The sequence below is a fragment of the Papio anubis genome, chromosome 12 (genome assembly GCF_008728515.1).
Source record: "Papio anubis isolate 15944 chromosome 12, Panubis1.0, whole genome shotgun sequence".
Lineage (NCBI taxonomy): Eukaryota > Metazoa > Chordata > Mammalia > Primates > Cercopithecidae > Papio > Papio anubis.
Window position 1 is genome coordinate 26,079,319 of NC_044987.1, and position 21,172 is coordinate 26,100,490.

At 36.5% G+C, this 21,172-nt stretch overlaps 1 protein-coding gene across 10 annotated transcripts in view; it reads right to left on the reverse strand.

The window, feature by feature from the left end:
• The window catches only part of ATM (ATM serine/threonine kinase), a 134,177-nt gene that overhangs the window by 89,429 nt on the left and 23,576 nt on the right, over positions 1-21,172 (reverse strand). For all 10 annotated transcript variants that reach the window (XR_004177373.1, XM_031652990.1, XM_031652987.1 and 7 more), the window contains 13 exons: positions 19,742-19,905; positions 17,763-17,932; positions 15,991-16,362; positions 15,050-15,244; positions 14,169-14,264; positions 12,944-13,169; positions 10,637-10,762; positions 8,910-9,035; positions 7,427-7,516; positions 5,154-5,325; positions 3,868-4,067; positions 1,332-1,414; positions 1,079-1,234 (listed from right to left, as the gene is read on the reverse strand). Coding sequence is in view for 9 of the 10 variants with exons in the window: in XM_031652990.1 (XP_031508850.1) it covers positions 1,079-1,234; positions 1,332-1,414; positions 3,868-4,067; positions 5,154-5,325; positions 7,427-7,516; positions 8,910-9,035; positions 10,637-10,762; positions 12,944-13,169; positions 14,169-14,264; positions 15,050-15,244; positions 15,991-16,362; positions 17,763-17,932; positions 19,742-19,905 (2,176 nt within the window). In the remaining variant the exon portion in view is untranslated. The remainder of the gene's footprint in view (positions 1-1,078; positions 1,235-1,331; positions 1,415-3,867; positions 4,068-5,153; positions 5,326-7,426; positions 7,517-8,909; positions 9,036-10,636; positions 10,763-12,943; positions 13,170-14,168; positions 14,265-15,049; positions 15,245-15,990; positions 16,363-17,762; positions 17,933-19,741; positions 19,906-21,172) is intronic.

Consider the following 21,172-nt stretch of genomic DNA (forward strand, 5'->3'; position numbering starts at 1 on the left):
AATAATCATTCTGGTAAAAGCACTCAGAAAACTCACTGAATATGAAGATTATTATATATTGCTTCCAATATGTCTTTCTGTGCTAAACTTATTTGTCATTATGTGGAATATACCAACATACTCACCCTCCCAAAAATTCAAGCTAAAAGAAATTAGTTTGAAAGAATTCATTTTAGTGTATATTATTCATTTTATACCATTATGTCTCTTTTTCGGGGGCTACCATAGAATGGCTAACCACATTATAGTAAACTTACTTTAGAAAGAAATTTCTTTGTTCAAGTTTTGTTTGGTATATTGAAGATTTCAAAATCACATTCAGGCCAGGTGCGCTGGCTCACGCCTGTAATCCCAACACTTTGGGAGGCCGAGGTGGGCAGATCACTTGAGATCAGGAGTTTGGGACCAGCCTGGCCAACATGTTGAAACCCCATCTCTACTAAAAATACAAAAAAATTAGCCAGGCGTTGTGGCGGCAGCCTGTAATCATAGCTGCCTAGGAGGCTGAGGCAGGAGAACTGCTTGAACCTAGTAGGTGGAGGTTGCAGTGAGCAGATATAGCACCACTGCACTCCAGCCTGGGTGATAGAGTGAGACTCTGTCTAAAAAAAACACAAAAACAAAAAACATTCTATTGATTTAGAATTATTCATCAGTCAAATAGTTCAAGGGTTCTAAATTATATGTGCTTCTCTGTAAGTATCATGGTGTTATCTCGGAATGTGAAAATATGCATAATAACCAGATAAGAACAAGGCCAATTTGTTCACTCTGGGAACATGAACAATTCAACTGATTTTGGCTTGCTGTCCTTTCTATTCACTATACATGTCAAATTATTAAGTGATTCAAACTTTGCAGAGAAAGGAGTTAAACAGTTTAGAAAGCCAAGCCTTAAACAAAAAGCAATGTAGTTATTCAAGCAACTAAGGGAAACACAAATTACATTCTGCTATTCTTAAAAGATGTATTAGCTATGTAGGAAGATCAGAAGAAATCACTGATGTGGATACAAAATTTGCATTTGTATCCACAGATAGCAAAAGAAAAATAAGACCACAAAGTAGACTGTACCTACCAAAATGCTCCAATTACTGTAAGAAACTGTCCTTGAGCATCCCTTGTGTTCTCAGAATCCATATTGCTTTGACCTAGGTTTTTCACTATATGAAGGACATGGTTTAAAATAGTTTTACAAACATCTTGGTCACGACGATACAAAGAACACACATTGCTGTGGTAAAAAAAAGTTTAACTTTATAAGCTTAACAGAACACATCAGTTATTTTATACATTTAAAGTGAACATAACATAAGGTTTTAATTTCTTACGATAGTGGTTTCAGAAGTTCAACAACATCTTCCATTGGCAAGGGGTACTCTTCTCCAGGAAGCTCCTTTAAAAGCATTAGATACTAAGATGGTAGGAGGGAAAAAAAATCAGGTTTATTCACAAATCATTTACTTTAAAAAGTATATAAACACAGGCCGGGTGCAGTGACTCACACCTGTAATCCTAGCACTTTGGGAGGCTGAAGCGGGTGGATCACAGGTCAGGAGTTTGAGACCAGTCTGGCCAATATGGCGAAACCCCATCTCTACTAAAAACACAAAAATTAGCCGGGGGTGGTGGTGGGCGCCTATAATCCCAGCTACTCAGGAGGCTGAGGCAGGAGAATCACTTGAACCCGGGAGGCAGAGGTTGCAGTGAGCCGAGATCGTGCCACTGCACTCCAGCCTGGGCAACAGAGCGAGATTCTGTTTCAAAAAAAATTTTTTTAAGTATATAAACATAAATTCACACATGCATACACATGCGCACACACACACAGAGCTGTAAATTTTTAAAAGGTGTATAGTAAAAACAGAAGGCTTTGAAGTCAAATAGCAGAATTCAAATCCCAGTACCACAGCCTTAACTTTTCTGGTTAAAAAACTTGCCTTATGTCATCTAGGGCCTTCGTACCCTCATCTGTAGAGTAGAGATATATCACTTACCTGGCCAGATAACTGTGAGGATTAGATAAAATAAATGTAAAAGTCTAGCTTCTATTGTAGGAGTCAATAAATGATCATTATTATCACTGCTGCAGTTAAGAGCTTGAGCAAGAATCTGAAACTGTAAGTCTCCATTCTCCCAAATAATGCTTGGGGATAATAGACCAGTGGTTGAAAACTATTCTATTAATGAATTTTGGAAAGCAGAAATAATCATGGGCAGGGAAGAAGTCAAACACCTTGACCTATCTTCCCATAAGGCAATCTTGTAAGGCTCTTTATGGTACTATGGACAGAAAGGGTTGTTGCAACGACCAGTTATAATGGTAGTTATTATCTAGGCAGCCAGTTTCCGAGAACTACCAAATAATTTTCTAGCTATACTGAAATAATAAGGGATTTTTTCCCTATTTAAATATAGAATAATATATTTCTTATTCCTTTTCAGATATTAACAAAGGAAATTAAATGATCCTTTTCATTATTTGACATGAGAGTCATGTACATGAGGTTACTGAATGTTTTGAAGAGACTTGAAACACCAATACTTTAAGAAAAGCATATAACTTCCTCTTGGTCAGGGATAGAGACTTAACTGGAGTATCTGCCAGGACCTAAACCAGGGGCCCAAACAGGGCACAACCAAACTTGTTTTCTTACTCTAAGGGACTGACGTGCATTTTCACCAAGGGTGGGAAACATGACCAAGGATTCCACCAATGACTCAGCCTAAAATTTACTGTGATCATAGGTTCTAATGTTTGACAATTTGCTGGAACTGGGGACATGACCTAGGACCCAACTTGCTACTCGCTAGGCCAGGGGCTCTACCTCCATATACACTGGGGCTAGGGCTAAGAAAATGGCTCACATGGTCAGATTAGTTATATACAAGGTTGCTGAGCACATAAGTAAATGAGCAAATAAATAAAGGTTGAGTGGATAGCCAGGTTTTGGGGTGTTTTTTTAACTGCTAGTAAAGAAATTTATAAATTTAGACAGAAAAAAAGATAAACTGTGTGATGTTGGCTTGGATTTGAAGGTATCTATCAACAGATAGACAAATGGCAAGGGTGAAGGCAGAAGAGGAACTACTTTTGGAACATTCTCATGAAAGTATAAATCTAATCATAACGAAACATCAGACAAACTCTGAGCAATGGACCTGTACTATTCAAATATATGAAGGTCATGATAAATAAATAACTGTTCCAGATTGAAGGAGACTAAACAGACTACACACCTAAATGCAATGACAAAATGTTAACTTCCTGATTTTGATGATTATACTCTGGCTAAACAGAAGTGTATCCTTGTTTTTAGGAAATATACACTGAAGTATAAGGAGCATCACGTTTGCAACTTCATCTCAAAATAGTTCAGAGAAAATGATGTGTGTATCTGTGTATGAGTGTGTGTGTGGAGAGAGGGAATGATTAGGTAAATATGGTAAAATGTTAACTGTAGTATTCTTGTAACTTCACTATCATTTTGAAATCAAATCCAAAAAACTGGAAATATTTAAACTAAGGTCAAAGGCAAGATTCCAACTTCAAGCACATGTTATGTAATATTTTTACACTCAGGGTCTATGTTTCTTAGCCTAATTAAAATAATTTATAAGAATTAAACCTAAAGAGAATAAATCTATCCAAAACCCATCTAAGTTTTAATATTTCAGCATCCACTTAAATCTGTTCATAGCACATTAAAAGAAAAAGTGTTATTTTCCAACTAGTCTCAGGTTCATTCCTCAAGAAAGCAATTTCAATTCTTCAAAGATACCATGTGATTCTTACATGTCAACTCATTACATTTAGTCAGCAACATCAGATAAAACCCAAGAGCTTCTTCATTTAATGTAACTCACCATATGCAGGTGGAGGGATTTGGTAGGGTCTAGCGTGCTAGAATCAATTAACATTAACAATTTCCTCCGAATATCAGCTGCCCTAAAGGACACAGTATTGGTCTGAGCAGTAGTTACACACAAACACAAGAACTTGAGCATGTCTAAGAAGAGTAGATCTTGCTTTGACAGATATTCTTCAGCTAAAGGATTAATGGCACCTAAAAATAAAAAGCACTCATTAACACAAAGAGAGGGGTACAACAGCCACATATATTCATATTAACTCAAATTCCCTCCTCTTCACAAAAAAAAGTACATGAAAAGCAAAATTATAGTGAAATTAATTATACACTAAAAGCGTCAAAAGTCTTTTTGAAAAATTATCCAGTATTCTTTTGTCAAGAAATAATTTAAAATATGGGGGAAAAAACCCTTTAGACAAACGATCATTGCAATAATGTTTATTATAGGAAAATAGAAAAAAATTTAAATTTCTAACAATAAAAAATGTCAAGTAAATTATGGGACTTATATAAGATTGAAAAATGGTGAAGCCATTAAAAAGTATGACTATCAAGAAAAGCAACTACATGGAAAAATACTTATAATTAAACAGGCATTCATAACATATGTGAATGTTGATGTTGATTACAATTTTGAAAGTTTCTACAGAGGAATAATAGAAAAAGGTTAACAGCAATGGCATTACGGATGTGTTTTCAGTTCCTGCTATTGCCCAAATAACCTATCATATGGTTTTATTTATATTTTTTTTGAGACGGAGTCTCGCTCTGCCGCCCAGGCTGGAATGCAGTTGCGCAATCTCGGCTCACTGCAACCTCCACCTTTCCAGGTTCATGCCATTCTCCTTCCTCAGCGTCCCGAGTAGCTGGGACTACAGGCACCTGCCACCAGGCCCGGCTAATTTTTGTGTTTTTAGTAGAGACGAGGTTTCCATGTTAGCTAGGGTGGTCTTGATCTCCTGACCTCCTGATCCGCCTGCCTCAGCCTCCCAAAGTGCTGAGATTACAAGCGTGAGCCCCCACGCCTGGCCTGGTTTTATTTCTTTAACAGTTATCTTAAGTTCCTTTTATGAAGAATAAAATATGAAACTAATAAAATATGAAACTAATAAATTCAAGTAAAAATCAGAAAAATATAAAGTATATAGGAAAGGAACAATTCTAAAAGGCTATACTAAGGGAAAATAAAATAAGCATAAAATTGATATCAATGAGGCCTCTTATACTGCCAAATCAATATAAACAGGTAAAAGAAATACCAAGTAGTAAACAGGTATTTACCTATGGTACTTTGGCTCTCTCCAGGTTCATTTGCATCACTAACACTACTATCAGGGTAATCGTTAAATAGATTCATGGATGACTGATCCTCCACCTCCATTAGATTTCCATTAGTATCCTCTTCCCTTGATTCTACTTCTCCACGGTCAAATGGCTTTTTGATTAAGGATACCTTCAAGGAAGAGAAACAAAGATGTTCAAGATGGCTTCTTGCAGGGGCATGTTGTAGTTAAAATTTACCTAATCAGGCCAGGCACAGAGGCTCACGTGTGTAATCCCAGCAATTTGGGAGGCCGAGGCAGGCGGATCACCTGAGGTCAGGAGTTCGAAATCAGCCTGGCCAACATGGTGAAACCTTGTCTCTATTCAAAATACAAAAATTAGCTGGGTGTGGTGGTGGACACCTGTAATCCCAGCTACTCAGTAAGCTGAGGCAGGAGAATCACTTGAACTCAGGAGACAGAGGTTGCAGTGAGCCGAGATCATGCCACTGCACTCTAGCCTGGGTTTGACAAAGCAAGACTCTGTCTCAAAAAAAAAAAAAAATTACCTCATCAAACAATTCAAGGTTCAGTGTAAATATGAACACTACAGTACTTTTTCTACTAAATCTAAATGTCCAATAATAGTAAAATGGATATATAACCTACAATATGTCTACATAACAAAATAATATGCAAACTTTAAAAATTATTTCTTATACTAAGAAGTTCTGTAACACCCAAAGTGTTACCCAAAGAGGGGGTAGGAAAATGTCTAAATTGGTATGACTATTTTGGAGGACAATGACAATATCCATCAAAAAGTAAAATTTACATTCCTTTTGAACAAGCAAGTCTACTGCTAGAAATTATCCTACCTCCATCATATACACAAATACAAACGGACAAAATAAAAGTACAATAATCTGTACCACGGAAGTCGTTGTAACCCAAAAAACTAGAAACCACTTAAAATGTTAATTAAGAGCAGACGGTCTTTTTGGCCCAGTGCAGTGGCTCACACCGGTAATCCAAGCACTTTGGGAGGCCAAGGTGGGCGGATCATTTGAGGTCAGGAGTTCTAGACCAGACTGGCCAACATGGTGAAATCTGGTCTGTACTAAAAATATAAAAATTAGCCAGTTGTGGTGGCACACATCTGTATCCTAGCTTCTCAGGAGGCTGAGGCAGGAGACTTTCTTGAAGCTGGGAGGCGGAGGCTGCAGTGAGCCGAGACTGTGCCACTGAACTCCAGCCCGGGCAACAGAGCAAGACTTCATCTCAAAAAAACAAAAATAAAATAAATAAAAAATAAAAAATAAAAAAAAGGAGCAGATAAGCTTTCATATACATATATACTATTCACTATTCCCGCATAATAGAATACCATGCACTGCTAAATAAATAAAGTGTAACAGCAGATAGCTTATAAGTACAGTGACATGGAAAATGATTAAAATGTGTCATAAAATGGAAATATTCAAGTTATAGAATATGTTTTCACTCAATAGCTATTTCAATGTCTACTTTGTATGCCCGGCAGTGTTCCAGAAAAAACAATGTATGTGGCATAAGCCCAAAGCCCATTTGTATGGAAGAAAAATAAATACTACAATATGTTGCTTGCCTGGCAAGATTTTTGGTCACTTTTAAAGAAAAAAGAATTATTTTAAATTTTGGTACAATGTTGCATAGAAACAGGTGTGAGCCTGGATGATTCCTTCCCAATTTTTTAGTGTATTATTTATTGAGAAACTAAAGGCAGGCACTCACTATGCTAGGTATTGATATTAAGAAGCAATCAGGTGTATTTCCCCACAAGACAAGTAACTTTAATTTCCACATTTTATTTTATTTTTAAAATTTTTTTATTTTTGAGACAGAGTCTCACTCTGTCGCCTAGGCTAGAGTGCAGTGGCATGATCTCAGCTCACTGCAATCTCTGCCTACCAGGTTTAAGTGATTCTCCTGCCTCAGCCGCCTGAGTAGCTGGGACTACAGGCACATGTCAGCATGCCCAGCTAATTTTTTAGTATTTTTAGTAGAGACAGGGTTTCAACATGTTAGCCAGGATGGTCTCATTCTCCTGACCTTGTGATATACCCACCTCGGCCTCCCAACGTGCTAGGATTACAGGCGTGAGCCACCACGTCCGGCCTTAATTTCCACATTTATAAAAATGTAAGATGCTATATGTTGTGAGATGCATCCTTATTTACAAAGATATTTCAACAAAAAAAATTATGCCTATTAGAATCAAAATATGGTAAGAAAAAAACGAAGCATACTTACGAAACTTTTACAAATATCTGCAATGTCATTCATTAGCTTTGATGTTAACAATCGCAGGAAAAAGCCAGATGCAATCTTATTTAGACTCTTCTGCAATTAAGACAAACAAAGAACCAAGCAACAAAGAAATAAAAACAATTATTCTTGGCAGATAGTGTTTTCTCTATCTTGAATGAAATGTAGATAAATAGTTTACTATCAGGGCCAAGATATACACTGCTTCAAAAATACATCTTTTCTTAGAGTAATAATAACTGTACTGTGCATCTTTCATTGTGCTTTAACAACATTAAAGTAACAGCTATTGACCCTAAACATAAGTAAGCTATAATTATAGGTTAGAGTTTATTCTTCTACTTTTCTCCTTCCCCACTTACACCAAAAGGGAGGAAAAACACATTACAAAACCAAGAAATACGGGTAATATTGATATATGGCCATGTACCTAATACTGGGTTTCAAATATATTTCCAATTATTATCAATACTCTGGGGCCTGGCTTGGCTACCCCACAGGCTGCTGCAGATAAAAATAAAGATTACACACAGTAGCACTCTTTCTACCAAATGTTATGTAAGATGATCTGAGCAAAAGAAAGTAAAGTATGTGCTGGAGTTATTGTTGTGCTGCTCACTAGCCCTGCTATGCATACCACATAGTTCGGGTCAAAAAAATTTTATTAAATGAATGAAAATATCCTAGGAGTAAAAGAGTCATCTTTATGGTTGTATATAAAAGTTGTAAGACAATCTCAGAAAACTTCCTGAAATGATAAAATTAGTTTCATGAGAAACTCAGATTCCTATTGCTTATTCGTCTGGATATTACCTTTATGTACCATTCAATTTAATTTTAAATCGGTTTGTGTAACTTATGAATGTGACCAGATATGGTAGCTCAAACCTGTAATCACAGCACTTTGAGATGCCATGGTGGAAGGATCACTTGAGCCCAGGGTTTGAGACTAGCCGGGGCAATGTGTAAAACCCCATCAATACAAAAAAATACAAAAATACAAAAATCAACCAGGCATGGTGGTATACACTTGTAATCCCAGCTACTAAGGAGGCTGAGGTGGGAGGATCACTTGAGCCCATGAGGTCAAAGCTGCTGTGAGCTGTGATCACATCACTGCAATCCACGCAGTGATGTGATCACTCGCTCTGGGTAAAAGAGCGAGAGACTGTATCAAAAAAAAAAAAAAAAACATAAAAGTAAACAATAAACTTATGAGTGGACACCAAAACAGTAACACCAACCAGTAATCAGTCCCCTGCATAGGCTACAATTTCAAGTAAAAAGAAAATTTTAGCTAGGTGGTACATGACTGTAGTCCCAATTACTTGGGAGGTTGAGGCAGGAGAATTGCTGGAAACCAGGAGGTCAAGGCTACAGTGAGTTGTGACAATCTCACTGCACTGCAGCCTGGGTGACAGAGAAAGATCCTATCTCACAAAACAAAACGAGAAGAAGAAAATCTTACCTTGGTACAGTTGCTCAAGCAACGTGTAAATAAATGCATCATATTTCTCAAGGAACCAATTCTGAATTCCTCATTTGTCTTATTTTTAAACAGTGTGATACTTTCTCCTGCACACTGCATTAGAGACTATTATGAATAGAAGGAAAAATGCAAATTCCAGTTAAAATTATAGTTTAGTATTGCTTTTTAAAGTGTACTTTGATCTTGGACATACTATAAAATAAAAAACAAAGTGCACTTAAGAGAAAAAATGAAATGTTCTTAGAAGTTCCACGTAGTCATACAGCATAAGCAAAAATCATTAACAGTTTTTTAAAACGGCAAATCTTATACTCTGTTCCTGCAAATCATACCAGTGACAGAGTACTACCAAGAGATAAGAGTTTCATTCTTACAGCCTACTTGATTAACACCCTTAATCAAAGATTCTTCAATATAACTGATCAAAGGGAAAACTTTTAAAAAGACAGACAAAAATCAATATTTTAATGAGATTAAATTTTAATGTGATATTACTCCACTTACTATTATTTATAGTTGGCTTACAGTAATTTCAAATTTTAAGAATACATAGGCTGGGCGCGGTGGCTCATGACTGTAATCCCAGCACTTTGGGAGGCCAAGGCAGGCAGATCACAAAGTCAGGAGATCAAGATCATCCTGACCAACATGGTGAAACCCCATCTCTACTAAAAATACAAAAATTAGCTGGGCATGGTGGTGTGCACCTGTAATCCCAGCTACTTGGGAGGCTGAGGCAGGAGAATCGCTTGAACCAGGGAGTCAGAGGTTGCAATGAGCCGAGATCGCGCCACTGCACTCCAGTCTGGAAGCAGAGCAAGACTCTGTCTCAAGTTTCCTGACTTTTTAATGGCGATCATTAAAAAGTCAGGAAACAACAGATGCTGGAGAGGATGAGGAGAAACAGGAATGCTTTTACACTGTTGGTGGGAGTGTAAATTATTTCAACCATTGTGGAAGACAGTGTGGCGATTCCTCAAGGATCTAGAACTAGAAATATCATTTGACTCAGCAATCCCATTACTGGGTATATACCCAAAGGATTATAAATCATTTTACTATAAAGACACATGCACACATATGTTTATTGCAGCACTGTTCACAATAGCAAAAACTTGGAAGCAACCCAAATGCCCATCAATGACAGACTGGATAAAGATAATGTGGCACATATACACCATGCACCTTTTTTATGCAGCCATAAAAAAGGATGAGTTCATGTCCTTTGCAGGGACATGGATGAAGCTGGAAACCATCATTCTCAGCAAACTAACACAAGAACAGAAAAACAAACACCACATGTTCTCACTTATAAGTGGGAGCTGAACAATGAGAACACATGGACACAGGGAGGGGAACATCACATACTGGGGCCTGTCAGGGGGTGGGGGCCTAGGGGAGGGATAGCATTAGGAGAAATACCTAATGTAGATGATGGTTGATAGGTGCAGCAAACCACCATGGCACTGTATACCTATGTAACAAATCTGCATGTTCTGTATCATGCACCCCAGAGCTTAAAGTATAATAATAATTAAAAATTAAAACAATTAAAAAATACATAATTTCTTCTCATATTACATAAATAAAAGAGAAAGGGTTAACCTGCACAAAATTTAATGTCTTCCAAACAAATGTAATAATTTTCTCAGGAATACATTTCATTTAAATTTAATCTGAAACTTTATTAGTATAAATTCTCCTACCTTGGCTTTCTGGAATAATTCTGACTTACATGCTTCCTCTTCAGCTATTACACCGATATAACAGTAGCAGCCAAGGACACCCACCAAAAGACTTGAACACCGGACAAGCGTTTCTGAATCTGTAATCTTAAAGTAAACCACAAATAAAAAGATATATATTTCATAAATAATTTAGTATATTCTATAACTATCTTTTGCAAGAACAAATTCTACATATATATTAAAAAACAAAAGTTCAGTTAACTGACTTAAAGGCGGCATATTCTGAATATCTCTAAAAACAGCCAGGAGATCACTGTAGAATTATAACCAGGATTCTCCAGAAAAATAGCCTAAGTATCTCCTAATGGCCAAGCAGGTTCGGGTGGAGCGTGTACCGTACATGCAGGCCCTTAAATATTTGAGGTAGGGATGAAAGAAAAGAAAAAAAGCTTCACAGGCAAATAAATGACTAAAAGTCTTAGATCACAAGTAGAAATTAGAGTCATATAAAGAGACAATAAAATGACATTTTAAGCTTCTGAATAACAGGAACTTTGACTTATTCAGCTTTTTAGACTCCACAGACTAGCATAAAACATTTTTTCTAGTAGATAAAGTTTAGACAGCTGGCCGGGCATGGTGGTTCATGCCTGTAACTCCAATACTTTGGGAGGCCGAGGCGGGCGGATCACCTGAGGTCAGGAGTTTGAGACCAACCTGGCTAACGTGGTGAAACCTTGTCTCTACCAAAAATACAAAAAATAGCTGGGCGTGATGGCAGGCACCTATAATCCCAGCTATTCAGGAGGCTGAGGCAGGAAAATTGCTTGAACCCAGGAGGCGAAGGTTGCAATGAGCCGAGACCACGCCACTGCACTCCAGCCTGGGCAACACAGCAAGACTCCATCTCAAAAAAAAAAAAAAAAAAAAGTTTAGACAATTTTATAGAACAATGTAAGAATCTGCTAAGTTACAAACAAGATGTTCAGATTTTTTTTTTGCTCCTACAGGGTAGGAAATGGCATTTTAGGAGAAAATATACAAAACTAAATTACTTTGTAATGAAAGTGGTTACAATTGTGGTACAGAAGAATGTCAGTAAAAGATCATAAAGAGGTACACCGTCCCTTCTCAGGTCCTCAAGTCATTTTCCCTGGTTACTGAATTCACTCCTTTCAACAGATTGTAGGCTTTATTTCATTTAATCATTTACTACATAATAAGGCACTGTGGAGGATACAAAGATTAATAAAAGTATGTATGCCCTTTTAAGAGTTTATGTTTAAGAGTTATAGTTCAAGAGATATTTGTATACAAACCATATGTAAATATCCATGGTATAAAGAAGATGCTAACTGCCATTAAAAATGTGAAACATAAGTACTATGAAATTAAAAGATGAAAAATGATTAGGCCAGGCACAGTGGCTCATGCCTGTAATCCTAGCACTTTGGGATGCTGAGATGGGTCCATCACCTGAGGTCAGGAGTTCAAGACCAGCCTGGCCAACATGGCAAAACCCCATCTCTACTAAAAATACAAAAATTAGCTGGGCGTGATAGCATGTGCCTGTCCCAGCTACTTGGAAGACTGAGGCAGGAGAATTGCTTGAGCTGGAAGACGGAGGTTGCAGTGAGCCAAGATCATTTCACTGCAATCCAGCCTGGGCAACAGAGCGAGGCTCCATGTCAAAAAGAAAAATTCTTAGAATCTTACCTTCTGAGATTCTAAGAAAGGCGTTAGCAAGGATTTTCACATGTGGATGATCTGAATACACAGAAATAGGTAGAAAGACATTTCACATTTTAAAAAATGGAAGTTTTGGCAAGAGAATAGTATACATGAAGAGAACTCGTGATTTTATGAGGCTAAAGGAAATTCCTAGATGACGTCTAAAATAATTGCTAGTCCATTTATTGTATTTACTAATCACTCGTCTCTCTTCAAATGCCACCAAAATCTATTAGATTTGTTTAAATTGTGTTCTTTTCTATTACTGTAACATCTCCCTCCTTTGTATTTAGAGGTTTTTTCCATCATATAATCCCCATGCTCAAACTCTTACTATTCCTCACTAACCTACACAAGGAATTCTTTTACGTCTACCGTAATTTCCAGTACAGAGGAAGTACTCAAATTATCATTCTTGAGTTTTCCTTTAATGATGCTAAGTTGTCCCAATTTGTAGCCCTTTACTGCCACTTTGCTTTTAAAATTAAGCCTCCCACCATCCTTGGTGTTTTTCCTGCCCCTATTTCTCCTTCCTAACAGTTTACCAAAGCTGAATCATATATAAACTTAGTTCTTTTTTTAAAAAAATCTCACCTCAGATGAGTAATTATTTAGAAGCTGTTCTGACAATCCCAGAAGATAGCAATCCAGTGATTCCTTGAGATTCTGGTGGACAGAGAAGCCAATACTGGACTGGTGCTTTTCTATACCACATTCTCTCACAATGGTTAAAAAGTCCATCTTGTCAAAAGTTGTCTGAAGAAATAGTTCTTCTACTTCTGAGAATGAAAGTTCTTCTTTATCTTTTCGGTGGTGTTCACTTCAAGAAAGTAAAATCTTTAATTTATAAACAAAGTACCTAATGCTTTGCTTATATGTATTCGCAATATATTACAAAGGGAAACATTAACCTAGTATCTACATCATTCAAAGACTACTTACATAATTAATAGATTATTCTTTTAAATGCTTCTCTTCTTTGGGCTTTGATACCTACTTGTATCAAATTTCATTATTCAGTAGCAAAATTTACCAATAGACAGAGAAAAAAATATAAGTTACAATTTCAAAGGCAAATTCAGAAAGTATTTTTAAAATTACCAGATATCAATGTTAAGCATAACATTGTCTGCAAACACAACCCTTTTTTCACCAAGCAGAAGGAGTAACAAGCATAGATTTAAAAACCTTTAATATCTGGTATGGTTAAGCAGTTACGCATCCTTTGGGTTAGAAAAGTAACGATCTTGCTACCAAAGTTTCATTATTGTTGTTGGTATTTATTTGTTTTTCACTATTAATTTCTCCAAAAAGTAGGAACTTTTTTCATCTTTTGCCCATTGAGGAATCTTTGTGCCAGTGAGTCGTTTTCAGTCACAGTAATACAATCTAAGTCTCTTGAGTCAATCAACTAAAATCAGGTTTAGATTTATTTTTGTTTTCAATTATCCTTAGTTTTTAAAGCTAACAAATAATCAAATCATAGTTGATGTACAGAAATGGGTAACATCTTTAAGAACTTATTTCATATAAATTATATATTCTTAATTTCCCAGCATAACCACTCAACTTTTCTCATTGGCACTTGCCACATACTGTACTATACAGCATTAAAAAATAGTAACCTTGGTCTAATGTTATATAACACAGATTACAACCACTGAATTAAAACAACCTCTTCCCTGGGTAACAGTTGCAATTTGTTTTGGACCAATTTAGTTTACAATTATTAAGATAGAGCTACTACACAACTAAAATTATCATCTTCGTAATTAAAGCTATAGCTTAAAATGACAAAGAACATTATTAGATAACATACCATTCTGGCACACTTTGGAAAAAATTCATTGCAGCTTTACAGTTTTTCATAGTGAGACTCACAAGAATTTTCTCCAGTACAAGATGAGGAAAATTACTATAAAGAAAAACCAAAAGCTTCACTTAGAAGACCAAAAGCCACATAAAGAATACTTTAAACTTTAACATCCACGTTTAGCTATAAATCTTGACTTCTAAAATTTGGATCCTAGATTAAAATTGCTTTCATCTATACTGAATTTCTTAATATCTAAAAGGATAACTTAAGGAGGACAACCATTGTTACTATCATTTCCAATACTGTTTAGAAATAGGATGTCTGATTAACAGTATTTCTGAAATAAATAAAAGGTTGTAAAATCAAAGCAAAAGTTCTTTAATTGGATCCATTCAGAGGTCTGCTCTCCAATCATTTGGTTCCAATTACCATCTGTGCAAAGGTTAAGTGGACAAGTGACTCCATTCCTTTATCCTAGTGCTTACATCCTGTTTTGTCTTCCTCATTTCCTCACCTCATCCATAAAACATATTTTACCCAAAAGACACTCCCATTATGAGAAAGGATCCAGGATCTACATAACTGAGATATATGGACTCATTTATTTAAAAAATCAGAAAGGAACACATAAATGCTCAAAGAATTATATGTGCATTCTTCATGCACATCCCCCACATTCTCACAGTGAGACAACTCTTTATTTCAGAAGCAATCAGGTATAAAGACACAGATAGACTGTAAAAACAAATGTAATATTTAATAATTAAGGTTAGATCTGGGAGATTCTGCATTACTATTATAAAATAAAGCCAAGTGGCATCAAGTAAGTGGAGAGAGCCTGACAAAACAAAAAAACCAGCAGCATGCTAACGAACTTAAATTACCTGTGAAGAATTGGAGGCACTTCTGTACTATTTTCTAAGTCACCCTCTAGCTGATAGAATAAGAGCCATTTCATTATTGATTCCTTTAAAGAAAAGCTTCTATTTACTTCACACATATTTTGCTCTATTCCCATTTTTACTGTTCCAGGAACTACACTGGTGGTCAGTGCCAAAGTCAAACAGCATACTGCAGGACTATAACAAAACAAAGGACAATTATGAAAAGCAAGCTCTTGAAGGGGCAAAGACTTTATCTATCAGGACAGTGCCTGGCACAAACATTTAGTTAAGTTGACTAAATGAACATAAAAATTGTTAAAAGTCTGATTACATTTGGGAAGATTCTTGATTAAAAAATAGTTCTTTTATTAACAGTGGATAGTACTACAATTTTAACAAGGCTATTGAATAAATAATGATAAATTGCACATAAAAGAAATTTAAACTCCTGGTAATTCTTTAAAGAAAGTCTTTTGGATACACATATACAATTAGAAGGAATAAGACCTGGTGTCTAATACATCAGTAGGATGACTACGGTTAACATTAATCTACTGTACATTTCAAAATAGCAAGAAGAGAATAATTCAAATGTTCCTGGCATGAAGAAAAGATATGTAGGGTGATGATATCCCATCACTCTACATGAGTGTGTCATATGAGTGTGTCAAATTATCACATGTACCTTGAAAATATATAACTCTATCATAGATCAATTAAAAAATTTTTAATTAAAAAAAGAAATTCCTTAACATTAGGCTTTAATAATTTGTCGACATTTATGCATTTATTAAGTCTTCCTGGCCAAACAAGAAAAGCATCTGAAATAGAATTTGACATCTTTAACTGAAGTAACAAACTATGAAAATGATCAGGGATATGTGAGTGTGTGTCTGTGTGTGTTTATATGTAAAGTCAGACATAATGCATGCTAAACTTACCATGAAGGTCTGCAGGCTGACCCAGTAAATAACTTCCAGAATTCTCTGTCAACCTCAACTAAACTACTCTGAATTATGGCTCCAAGTAAGCCAAAGTTTTCAGCTTGTATTTGCTCAGAACTTATACCACGAAAGGTAATACACCAAATTTTATTCCAGAGTTTTAATAAATCTGACTTTTGTGAGCTTTCTAGGTTTGACCTCTTGTCTTGACACAGTGCAACTTCCGTAAGGCATCGTAACACATACGGTGTACGTTCCCCATGTCGCTGTTGGGGTAGAAGCTGAGAGAGTATCATCAGTAACGGAGACAGCTCACAGTTAGGTAAACTTGCAGGATACTTTGATATTAATTGGGTTGCAATCTGTAGCCTAAAAAAAAAAAGGGGGGGGTTAATTTGAAAACTATTCAATCACATTAACAAACTAAGAGGAAATATACAGACATGGTACTCTTAACAATATCCTAATTAGAGAATCACCATCATCATTTCCATAGTACTCTAAAAATAAACTGGCTCTTAAAAGTTACTACATCCTACTTCCTAAATTGCCAGGAAAACTGTCAACGTTTTGGCTAGCTGGGTAAGTTGTTAAGTTTCCCTTAAACAAACATTTTAAAAGATGTTAAATTAGCAATATTTGGGCCAGGTGTGGTGGCTCACAACTGTAATCCCACCACTTTGGGAGGCCAAGGCAGGTGGCTCACGAGGTTAGGCGTTCGAGACCAGCTGGCCAACATGGTGAAACCCAATCTCTATTAAAAATACAAAAATTAGCCAGCCATGGTGGCACATGCCTGGAATCCCAGCTAGTCAGAAGGCTGAGGCAGGAAAACCACTTGGACCCAGAAGGCGGAGGTTGCAGTCAGCAACCTCTAGGTTGTATTCTCTAGAATGTGTGATACTTAAGAATAGGAATCTTATGTTATTCGTCTCTGTATCCCTAACACTTGGCCCACAGCAAGTGTTCAATAAATAACTCCTGACTAAATGGACAAATTAAGAATCTTAAACAGCTACTCTTAAATATAAAAATGAGCTTAAGCAATAGGTATTTAAATCAATATGCTTTTCCCCCTGAAGTCACTTACATTTAAACATTCCATCAACATGGTAATCAAAAGAGCACTGATCACGAGTTTGACTATAATCTATAAATCTCTGTCCTTACAAAAGTTGCTTAACCTCTCTGGGTTTCAGTTTCTTTTCAGTAAAGCAAACAGGCTGAACTAGATAAATTCTAAACATCCTTACCAGACCTAATATTTTGGGATTCCAAAGTATTCCATAATTTATTTGCTTACTTAAATATATGTGAACGTTATATGAGAATAAAGAAGATAGAAAATAAGAGAAAATAACTTTTTCTCATAAGGTCAAAATTATTGTGATTTCTTAAGGTTATCTTTAACTTCTTCCTAATTCTATTAGAAAGTGCTATATATGCTAAAATCTTTTGTTGAAGTGTACAATTCAGTGAATTCCACGAGGCACACACTTCTAGTTGTCTATCATACAGCCAGTCCTCCTTCTTAACTTGCTATGACAATATGATTAGAAAAGTTGGCCTGCCCTTGGCCCCAGCAAATGAGCCATTAATGATTGATCTCATTTGTCATGGCAATCACATATCCCTCTGCTAGTAATAGGTTTGGGGGTAGACAAAAGACTTAGTTCTGGTTGAGATGAAAGGATTCCACTGAAAGTTTTCTGAAAAATAACATAAAAGAGACTAAAATGACACTGAACGAGAAAATGATAACATTTTACCAAGGCACAAGATCGAAATCATTCTGTGACTTCTGAAGGTGATCTTTTATTACTTCCCAGCCTAGTTCTATTTTCTTCCTTTTGCAAGGTACACTGTAATCACCAGATTCTCTTTGTGTAGTAGTATAAGATTGAGAAATCTCCAAGGATCTGGTATCTTCATTAAAAACCTGTAAAATAAAAATAAATCCACTTTTTTTTTTCTTTGAGATGGAGTTTCGCTGTTGTTGCCCAGGCTGGAGTGGAATGGCACGATCTCGGATCACCACAACCTCTGCCTCCCAGGTTCAAGCGATTCTCCTGCCTCAGCCTCCTGAGTAGCTGGGATTACAGGCATGCATCACCATGCCCAGTTAACTTTTTATTTTTAGTAGAGACGGAGTTTCTCCATGTTAGTCAGACTGGTCTTGAACTCCCAACCTCAGGTGATCCGCCCACCTCGATCTCCCAAAGTGCTGGGATTACAGGCGTGAGCCACCACGCCTGGCCAAATCCACTTTTTTCATTGCTATTGTCTTCTAATATTTCATTAGGGGGAAAAAAAAACATTCTTTCTGAAATGAAGATACAGGGAACTCATAAAGCAAGAGTAATACATTACAGAAGCATATAAATCTGATAACATAGTAAGAAACAAACATTTTGCATGACAGTAATGGCACTTGTAGAAAGCAGGTATTACCAAGTAATGCATTAGTTTTATTTCCTGGGAACATTTACTAAAAGCACTAAGAAATCTAAAAGTAAAGCAAAAACCTTTACTTTCAAAGGGACTCAATTTTTTAAATTTAAGAAATTTAAGAAATTTTAAGAAATATTAAGAAAATATTTGACAGAGTGAAATTACTACTCAGGATGTTAACCAAACCTCTGGGGAAAAGAGTTTTATTTAAGAAACATTAGGCCACCAGGTGATGAATAGGTAAGTAAAATGGAGTATATCCATACAACCGAATATTATTCCGTAATAAAAATGAAGCACTGATTCATGGTAAAACATGGATGAACTCTGAAAACATTATGCTAAGTGAAAGAAACCAGACACAAAAGATGCACATATTGTATGATTCCATTTAAACGAACTGTCCCAAACAGGAAAATCCACAAAAACCAAGACTGATTAGTGGCTGGTTGCCAGGATCTAGGAGATGCAGGGAATGGGGACTGAATGCTAGGAAGGGATGAGGTTTCTATTGGGATGATAAAAAAGTTCTGGGCTGGGCACGGTGGCTCACGCCTGTAATCCCAGCACTTTGGGAGACCGAGGTGGACGGATCACAAGGTCAGGAGTCCAGGAGACCAGACTGGCCAATATGGTGAAACCCTGTCTCTACTAAAAATACAAAAATTAGCTGGGTGTGGTGGCAGGCACCTGTAGTCCCAGCTACTCGGGAGGCTGAGGCAGGAGAATCACTTGAACCTGGGAAGGTGAGGCTGCAGTGAGCCGAGACTGCGCCACTGCACTCCAGCCTGGGTGACAGAGTGAGACTCCATCTCAAAAAAAAAAAAAAAGTTTCTGGAATTAGTGATGATGGTTGTACAACATAGTAAAAATACTAAAAACTACTGAAATGTACAATGCAAAATCATGAATTTTATGCTATGTGAACTCTAGTTTAATTGCAAAAAAAAGAAACAGACTGGGCTTGGTGGCTCATGCCTGTAATTCCAGCACTTTGTAAAATAGAGTCAAATCGAATCGAATCATTAGGGTTAGGGTCACCTTATTTCCTAGAGACAATCATTTAAGAATGAAAAAGTTCATTGTTAGTTTTCAATAAGTCTATATCTGCAAATGCATTAACTTTTAAGTTAAAAGGGTAATTCCAAATATTTCTGATATTTTGAAAGGAATAATTGCATGTACAGTCATTTTATAGGCTTTTTGTGAAAACACAGGTTTTAAAAGCCCAAAATGCCCAGTTTTTAAAAAAAATTAACATGAAATTTCTAAATGTGACATGACCTACTTACTGTACCTGGTGACAAATATCTGCCATCAATTCAATCAAATTTTCTTTGACGGCAATATTACGAAATCCTGAAGAATACTTTCCTCTACTTCCTATATGACTTATCTCATTCACTAGCAGATCATATAAGTTGTATAAAATACTTTTCCATTTTGTTGATTCATAAGCACCTGTAAACCAAAAAATTAAAATGTAATTTATTTATGTACTCTGCTTACACTGCTAGCTCCCACAAAATTATTCAGCTGTTAAGCTGCATCAGCGTTAGAAGACTTCTGGTCCAACCTTCCATCCAGTACTAATGCCTCTTCTGACAAGATCCTTGACAAACTCTAATTCATAACTGTCCATTTTACATTTACGTAACTGTATTTCTGATAAATTTCTTCCATATTCTGACCTAAAATCTGCCTTTCTCCAATTTATTCTCCCACCTGAGGCAAACAGAATTAATATGTTCCATCTTTCATATGAGGACCAAGTTCTCCATATGCCTTTTTCTGGCCTACGAGAAAAATATTACCAGTTCCTTCAACTAGTGTACAAACGACATAGTATTCAGACTTCTCACCACTTCAGTCATATTTCCCAAGACACGTTCCAGTCAACTTAAAATGCTGACTGTACAAAATCTGGTGAACATGATAATCCAACTGTGGTCTGACCAGCATGTGGAACAAAAGGTCTATTATTTCCCACAAACAAGGTACTATAAAATCTATTAATGTAGTCTGAAACTACATTAGCTTTTCTGGCATCCTCATCATCCTGCCAATTTTAAATTCATCCTAAATACGCAGTTAACTAAATCCCTAAACATATCATATCACCTCCTAATAAGCCTGATCTTCATCCTGGTGAGAGAAGGTGAGTAAAAGATGAAAAACTATGAAAAGTCACTATTCTTTCACTTATGGTAGTTTCATGGGCTACATATTATCTAGATATACTTATTAGAAGAGCCCATAAAACAAATACACAGCTACTTTTGTGTAGCCACACGGCCAGGCGCAGTGGCTCATGCCTATAATCCTAGCACTTTGGGAGGCTGAGGCAGGTGAATGGCTTGAGGTTAGGAGCTCAAGACCAGCTTGGCCAACATGGTAAGATCCCAACTCTATTAAAATACAAAAATTAGCCAGGCATGGTGGCGGACACCTGTAATCCCAGCTAATCAGAAGGCTGAGGCAGGAGAACTGCTTGAACCCAGGAGGCGGAGGTTGCAGTGAGCTGACATTGTGTCACTGCACTTCAGCCTGGGCGACAGAGTGAGACTCTAAAAAAAAAAAAAAAAAAAAAAAAATGGCTACAAGACATTTCCTCCATTATAGCTGCTATTACTCAGTATTACTCAGTGTGGTATGCTGTCTTAAGAAAGTCACTATACTAGCCATGATGAGTTGGTCCAAAGGCTAGTACAAGCCCAAAGGCAATCAT